Below are 8,625 nucleotides of genomic sequence, written 5' to 3'. Positions count from 1 at the left end.
AGAAGCTGCAGCTTGTTTCAGTAACTAACACTTCCTTTATAAATTATAACACAGTTCAATATTATAATTAGGTTCATGATTTCCATTGCTGTAGAGACATGTGACATGTTACATAATAGCTTTCCCCTGAGAAGCTCTGTCACCCCCAACAGGGCTTTAGAGGCCAAATGGACTGGAAGACAGTGTGTCTTTAGGGAGGTGAGTGATGTCATCATATCACTCTTATTGGTTCTGTGGCAGATCTGACATCACATAAACCACACTTAGTCCCACCCACTAAAATTCCACCAGAGAAAACTGCATTCAAATAATAATTTAATAAATCTCTCAAAAGAGAAAAGTCTGCATCATCCTCTCTGTTCCTCAAGAGCACATTCTTCATAAAATACAGATCCAAAATGTCTGGGCCCTGTCTTTGTTTTGTTTTAATTACATTGTATTTATCTTTGTCTTTATGAGTTAGAAAGAAACAATGAAAGCCTCTTGGGGTGTTTTCACAGTTATTGTAATGAACCAAACGGACAGAGGAGGGATTATTCAGAGCTTCCTTTTTCCTTCTAAAAGCGAAGCTTCTCATAAACTGTAACATGGCGCTGATGCTCCAGCTGATCTTCACTCTGTTCACTCTGAGCTCCAACACAGGTAAGAACTGAACATCTCTGAAATGAACCTCTGAAGTGTTTAGTGTCTGAGTAATGTATCATTTCTGAGGAGGGTCAGTTTTACAGACGATGCTGACGTTGTTGACACTTCATGACACTGCTGTGTAGAGGTTGGGCTTAAATTAAATGATATTTTAAACTCAATAACAAATTAAACACATGTTAAATTACAGTTAACACACAGTCAGATGGAGTAGTGTGTGAAGATGTTTACTTGATGAATAAGTGAAAATAAATAAACACGTCCTTTACACAGAACACACTTCTGCACATTAATGTACATATGATTTGGTTTGATTTATTTATATTTATATACAATTAATTTTATTTGAAGCACATTCTAATAAAATGTGGACTGTACAAATATTTAGAGAAATGTTTTATTTTATTCTTTTTCTTTAGTTTTAATGTCAAACACAAACAGAACCCGAGCACTGAACCTGATAAACAGGGCCATATTTACTTCTATTCTTTTCAAATTAGAACATCAGCAAATATTTCACTGGAACAAAGGTGTACAGCTGTAACCTAAGGAAGAGAGCGCTGACCTGACTGAAGTAAACCTAGGTTTAAACCTAAGCCTAATAATTAAATATTGATTGGTGTAATGTTTAAAGCCAGAATTTTCCACAGTTGTTTCTCACTTCACCTGCTGAGTGTCAATCTGAACAAACAGCTGTAGACTAAATAAAGAGACACTGTTACTAGTTGAAGACCTTTAACAGGACTAACATGTTTTTAATATGGAATTACATTCACTAATTAATCATTATTATTGGTACTAAACATCTAAGATACATTTTTAATTAAATTAATTTTACTGCTGTATTTACTTAAAGTACCTGAGTAATTATTAATTAAAGGTATTTTCTTTCTCTACAGAGTGCAGTGATGTGTTTGTGTCGGTTGGTGACTCAGTTCAGCTGCACACACAGGAGCCTGTACCAGAGTTTAGAACATTATTCTGGAGGTTTAATAAAAATGAAAATGTTCTAGAATATTTAAAGAAATATAAAGACATCACACCCTCTCCCCGTCTCAGAGACAGAGTGGAGTTCAATAATGAAACCTACACCCTGACACTGAAGAACTTACAGAAGACTGATAGTGGACTCTATGAAGCGATAGCAGCAGGTGACAAAGGCTCAGTAGTTGCAGTGTATACGCTCTCAGTGTTGGGTAAGTGTTACAGTATATCAGTGAACACTGTTGTTGTTAAAGCACTGCACTTTCAGCACACACTGGGCCTGTGGAGACTGAAGATCTTTTATAAAAAGAGGAAATATTGTACAAATGAACACATTTAAAGAGCACAGTGTTATAAATCCATAGTAAAATAGAATTATTATTATTAATGCACTAATGTATCCGAACTTGTGTAATATTTATTTATACGTCCCCTAAACAAACTCAACTCATATCTGTGTAAACACTCTGGGTAAATATGTACATACACAGTGTATTATGAAGTAATATTTTACTATGTTTAATATATATATTAAATCATGTGTCTGATGTTTTGTTCATTAATATATGACTTACAAATCTTAAGCGTTTTAGAAATTAAATTCAGCCAGAGCGGCCTGTCCAACAGTGGCCAGTTAAAAACAAGTAACAGCTGCTGAGGAATGGTCACATTTCAGTCATTAACTAAAATTCCAACATTATTATTTATTCATAAAGGAATCACAGAGAACTGGAGACTTCATAAAGATAATGCAGTGCTGCTGCTCATGTGTAAATACTCTACAGCTGTCTGTGAGAATCTCTGGTACTGGTAGTGGATCATGTTTATTATCACATGTTTGAACTGATGAAAGGGAAAATCCACTGATTTTTCTTTTTTTATTATTATTGTGGAAATGCAAGTATGAGAACTGGGAGAAGTGTAATGTAATGAAATTGCACAAAGATTTAAAGGAACTGTTTGTTTGAATGTTTGTTATATGAATGAAGAATTATTGTACATTTTACAGTAAATACTGGCAACAGAGTTCCCAGCACTTTACTGTTTTTTTTTTTGTTTTTTGTTTTTTTTTTTTACAGGAGCACGACTAATTTAAATTTACAGAATAACATGGTAATTGCATAATACAATAATTCACTGTAAATGTTTGCATTTACAGTAAATACATTCACTGCATTTTTACAGGAACTGCTGTACATCAGTGTACAGAACACTGCAGTGATTGTGTACAGACCAGAAACTGTCAAGAATAAAATTACTGTAAAAATACAATAATCACTGATGTACACAAAAGATGTCTAAATCTACATTTAGAATTTCAGTCATTAATACACTAAAAACATCTAAAGCATGAAGCATCTAATAAAGAAATCCATCATTAGTAACACAGCATGTGGAAAATAGTTGCAGTAAAAATTGTGTACACACCACTGAGAAGATACAATAAGTGAAAGATCAAATAGCATCAAGGGCAGGACATTTCCTAAACGTATTTGTCTCTAAGTATTTAGACTAAATGTGTGAGAGAAATGATGAAGGTGTGGGATGAAATTCACTGTTAGACGTGTGAAGTAACCTGGGAAAAATGTGAATATGACACATACTTTAAATGCTTATATAACTCAACCATCAAAAGTGCCACCAACTGAGACAGTATCTTAATTACAAGCAACAGGCTAATATCGCACTTCAAGAAATGTACATATAACAAACGCTGCTCTTTAATAAAAACTGTAAACCAACTTCTGACCAAAAGGAAAACAGCTTGAGATTTCACAATAATGCTCTGCTTCCTCCGAAACAGCAACAGCACTTTTTGACTTTGTCTTAGTAACTGACTCAGAGGAAGCAGAGCGTTATTGTAAAACATTCTGTAGTGCCTTCAGAGACAGCAGCCAGAACTCAAATGTGCAGGAAAGTACTTCTTCAGGATCTGCCTCAAGGGCAGCAGGACATTATAACATTCTGGAGCTTCATTAGGGGCAGTTACATTATCCTCCACTCACATAAACATTATACTGACATATATGCTGCCTCCAGTAGTGATTTTGCACGTGTGTGATGTGGATCATGAGGATATGCCACAGAGTAAGAATTTACATATATTCAATAGTGTTTAATAGTTCTAAAAATAGCCATCTGCTGCCTGCTGCCTGCTCTGCTCGGCCAATGATGTTTTTAAACCTGAGAATGTTTGACAATGGCATTGCTGTGGTAATGTTTGCAAAATGTAGTGAGTAAAAAGTACAGATAAAAATACACTGATGGTGTATACATTGTACTTCATTACTTTTTCATTACTAATCTTTGGCATGAAGCGAGGCTGGTTAGACAGGGTTTGGACTCCCCTGAAATGGAGGAGAACTGATGTGTGTCCAGCAATGAAACTTTAGCCAATGTGCCCCATGACACTGTGCTGAGGACCTGCGGTGGACAGCAGCTGCAGCTTGTTTCAGTAACTAACACTTCCTTTATAAACTATAACACACTCTGGGTTCATCATTTTATTTACAGAACAACCTTCCCCTGAGAAGCTCTTTCAATCTCAGCAGGGCTTTAGATTATGGGCTGGAAGGTGGTGGGATGTGGTGGAGAGTAATGAAGTAAATCTAATGTGTTACTGTATTTATGTAGTTTTTTTTTGTGTGTCTGTAATTTACTGAATTGTTTTAATTTTTTTATTTTATCTTAACTACATTTCAAAGTCAAATATCATACATTTTACTCCACTACATTATGAGATGTACTTTGTTACAAAACGGCGTGTTCATAAAACAATTTCAGAGCAATTAATTTTTACGTAATGGACAAAGATTGCCTTGAGTGTTTTATGCTTTATCCCTCGATTAATGAGTCATTACAAAAATTATAAAAGGACACTGGAGCCATACAAATCATGATATTTTTCATTTTGATTCTTAAGTACAAGTGCTTTCTGGGTGGCACCTTATTGGGGAGGACAAAATAAACGTGTGGGGAGAAGGGCAAATTTGCACATGGACTATAAGCCGTCCCGAGAGAGAGAAGCAAGGCCTTGAGAACAGCAAAACAGAGCACAGTGTGTCTTCTTTCTCTGCTCAGGACGCCTTAACTTCACTACACCTTTACATTGAGATGAGTGGTTTAATGCTATATAAATGTATAACATTTCAGATGCACATTTACATACATTTGAAGGAACATACATTTGTACTTTTACTCAAGAGGAAATCTAGGACAAGGACTTAATTTACTGGAGTACTATTTTAACTTGAGCAACAGTGAATTAACCCAAGTACATGGTTTGTGTACTTTGTCCACTCCTGATTGCAGCACACCTCTGAGATCTCCTGATAATTAATGCAGATTCTAAAATACTGACTCCATCATTAGAGTGTGATGGCATACTTTGTGACAAAGACCCCTAACTCAACTTAAACTGAGTTTACTGCAGTTTGTAACCTTAATAAAACCTTTTTTAGGAATTTTAAGACTTCTCTGTGCCACGGTCGTGATAGGAATTAATTATTGTTGGTGTGTGTGTGTGTGTGTGTGTGTGTGTGTGTGTGTGTCTACCTCAGATCCAGTGGAGGCTCCAGTTCTTAGTGCATTCCCAAAGGAGTCAAGCAGTGACCTTTGTAACATCACAGTCTCCTGCAGAAGTGATGACCTCTCCATTAACTTCATGTGTTATAACAAAACCTGCCAAGAGAAGACAGAGGCACAAAGTGGAAACACTGTCCTCTCAGTGTTTATCAACGAACGTTCCATCATCTGTAACCATAGCAACCAAGTCAGCTGGAAGAACGCTGTTTTGGAGATGAGACGATTCTGTGGTGAAAAAGGTGTAAACACATGTTGAAGTATATTCTGTTATAAAAATCCATTTTTCATTTAATTTGTAAGATTACTTACTGTTGTTTTATAGCATTAGGCTCAGACAATAATCAGAAAATTGGCAAAGGAACAAACTGGCTTAGGTTTGCCTTGATTTCAGTGGGTTTAATCATTCTTACAGTCATTGTTGTCTTCATCACCATCAAGAAACATTCAGCAGGTATTTTCATTTCCATTGTAAACCATTTTGTTTACACACCGTTCAAATTTGCCAAATGTAACGATGGAAGTGAAAAAAGAAACACAGCTTTGGGCTCATAGACTTTAGCAAAATATTTAGTTAATGACAAGATTCATGCTTCAAAACCATTAAAAAAAGAAAAATCTTAATCAATTTCAGGGTCATAGTGACAACAGGGTGAGTAAAGAGGCCCAGGGTGAGTAAAGATGCCCAGGCATCTCTGTCCCTTGCAATTTCCACCAGCTCCTCTTGGGGGATCCCCAAGCGTTCCCAGGCCTGCCAGGTGATATAATTCCTCTAGTGTGTCCTGGGTCAACCCTGGGGCCTTCTTCCAGTTGGACGTGACTAGTATACCTCCAGTGGGAGGCATCCAGGAAGCATCGTTATTATTTGTCCAAACAACCTCAGCTGGCTCCTCTCAACATGAAGGAGTAGTGACTCTACTTCGAGCTCCTCCCGAATCACTGAGCTCCTCTCACGATCACGGAGAGTTCGCCCAGCAACCGTCAGAGAAAACTCATTTCGTCCACTTGTATCCGCGATCTCGTTCTTTCAGTCATTGCCCAGAGCTCATGACCTTAGGTGAGAGTGGGGACGTAGACAGATGGTAAATTGAGAGCTTTGCTTTATGGCTCAGCTCTCTCTTCACCACAACTGCATTACTGCAGACGCTGCACCTAACCAATGGTCACCCTCACAATCCCTCTTCCCATCACTCGTGAACAAGATCCCGAGATACTTGAACTCCTTCACTTGGGGCAGGTTCTCACCCCCGACCTGAAAGGAGCCTGCAACCAGTTTCCGGTAGATAACCATGGCAACCACTGCTTCACACTCGGATGCAATGTCTGTCGGGTTTAAAGGTTCCTCAAAGTGCTCCTTCCAACGCCCAACGAAACGCCCCTCTCTTTACCTGAGTGTCCAAAACATATGGCCTCAGGTCAGAAGACACGACCACAAAGTCAATCATTGACCTTTGGCCCAGGATGCTTTGGTACCAGGTACACTAATGATTCACCTTGTGTTCGAACATGGAGTTTGTTACAGACAAACAATGACTAGCACAGAAGTCAAATAACAATACATCTCTCAGGTTCAGATCAGGAGGCCGTTCCTCCCAATCACTCCTCTCCAGGTTTCCCAGTCATTGCCAACGTAAGCTCTGAAGTAAAGTGAGCCTAACTGTATCTAGCTGGTATCTCTCAACCTCACTCACCAGCTCTGGCTCTTTCCCCCTCAGTGAGGTTACATTCCACGTGCCAAGAACCAGTTTCCGCTGCCAAGTTCCACAATGCCAGGGGCCCCTTCAGCTCGCTCTGTGCTCGATGGGCATTGCACTGCACCCCTACTCTGGATCTTGTTGGTGGTGAGCCCACATGATCCTCCCACACTGCGTTTTTGGGCTGAGACCAGCCGGGTTACGTGGGCTCACCATCGGACGCTACACTCAGGCCTGGCTCCAGGGGTAGGTCCAGGTAACGGTACACTTTTTTTCCTTTTAGGCTGTTCATAGGGGTGCTTCTTGGATCGTGTTTGTCTGCATCTTCACTCCAAAACTTTTCACCATGGGAGACCCTACTGGAAAGACAAGGACATGCAGATAATAGAAAATAGAGAAATAAATAAGTATTTAAATTAATAGTAAGTGAAGTAAAAATATATATTTAATCTTTGGTGTAGACAGTTGGGTGACTTACTTAATTTGTGTGTGTTGTGTGTTTCAGACTCAGTGTCTTCCTCTGCTGGTGTATCTGTGTGTTTACTGAAGATTGTGCTGTTTTCCACTGCTCTGATCCTCATGGTGTCTGCAGTCATCACTGTCCACATCAGAGGAAGACTCAGGAAATCATCTTAAACTCATACAGTTAATTACAGCTGTCACAGTTTAAAACAACTTTTTTATTGTTGGACCAACTGAAATCTGAACGTTTGGACATGGTGCTAGTTCATAAGAGGACAGTATGTTCCAATATTAAACCTATCCAAGTGTTTCCTGTCTTTTGTTGTTTTGTTTTGAACTGAATACAGGTCAGAAATTATTTGAAAACACTGCTGTGTGTTTTTATTTAAATCTTTCTTCCTGTTACAGTTTCTTAGCTGTACTTCACTGTGTCATTTTCTTGTTTTCTTAGATCCTTGTGTTAGAAAAGCCTTGTCACAAAATCTTAAACTGAGAGTTTACTGTAACATTTTCTCATCTGAATGTATGTAGCTTGCAATTGTTGTTGCCACTATAACCTTGTGTGTATAAGTTTGATGTGTGTGTGTGTATAAGTTTGATGTGTTTGTGTGTGTGTATAAGTATGTTTTGAGTGTGTGTGTGTGTGTGTGTGTGTGTAACATCTGTAAATATTTAATTAAGTGATTGTTGACTGCACAAGGTTTTGTTTGAATTTTTTTAATAAATTTACTTGAAAATGTAAACTACTGTTGTTTAAAGCCACAGTAAAACAGCGGTGGTGATGCAGGAAGTCCACAAACCACAGAGAAACACCAACTAAACATTCACATGCTGTAAGTCTTTTCAGTGCTGTGCTCCAGTGGTCAACTCTCTTCACACTGTGTTGTACTAATTGTGTTCAGTGCAGTTTTGGGCCTTTGGTAAAATGGTAGACAGAAAAACTACCTGTGACACAATGAGGCACGGCACAGACAGCGCAGTACTACATTAGAACTGGTTTTGGTCTAAAAACACATTTGAACCAAGAGAGTTTGGACCAGGTCTCATCAAAATTACAAGCATCAAAGAATTATCATCACTTCAACACAAGGCAAGTTTATTCATAGAGCACTTTTCATACACAATGTCAAGTGCTTTACAGAACAGTACAGAAACATTATACGGAGCCCCTAAGGTGACATGGTGGGTTTATTTACCAAGTCGTGGCCACTATATAGTATTTTGAGGCCACGGATGTTTATGAGATTTTATATAAACA

General features: G+C 38.2%; 1 protein-coding gene across 1 annotated transcript; it reads left to right on the top strand.

Moving 5' to 3' along the window:
• Positions 1-542: 542 nt before the first annotated feature.
• Positions 543-7,976, top strand: LOC136679620 (CD48 antigen-like). The gene is made up of 4 exons (XM_066658255.1): positions 543-642; positions 1,545-1,841; positions 5,190-5,453; positions 7,411-7,976. The coding sequence occupies exons 1-4, from the start codon at positions 588-590 to the stop codon at positions 7,539-7,541; spliced, it is 747 nt and encodes a 248-aa protein (XP_066514352.1). The 5' UTR covers positions 543-587; the 3' UTR covers positions 7,542-7,976.
• Positions 7,977-8,625: the final 649 nt, after the last annotated feature.

This window comes from Hoplias malabaricus, chromosome Y, assembly GCF_029633855.1.
Source record: "Hoplias malabaricus isolate fHopMal1 chromosome Y, fHopMal1.hap1, whole genome shotgun sequence".
Taxonomy (NCBI): Eukaryota; Metazoa; Chordata; class Actinopteri; order Characiformes; family Erythrinidae; genus Hoplias; species Hoplias malabaricus.
This window is presented reverse-complemented; position numbering and strand designations above follow the sequence as displayed.

Excerpts from the sequence above, each read along its gene's own strand:
- LOC136679620 (XM_066658255.1), top strand. The coding sequence starts at position 588 with ATGGCGCTGATGCTCCAGCTGATCTTCACTCTGTTCACTCTGAGCTCC. Across the intron at positions 643-1,544 it reads CACTCTGAGCTCCAACACAG|AGTGCAGTGATGTGTTTGTG; the intron begins GTAAGAACTGAA and ends CTTTCTCTACAG. Across the intron at positions 1,842-5,189 it reads GTATACGCTCTCAGTGTTGG|ATCCAGTGGAGGCTCCAGTT; the intron begins GTAAGTGTTACA and ends TGTCTACCTCAG.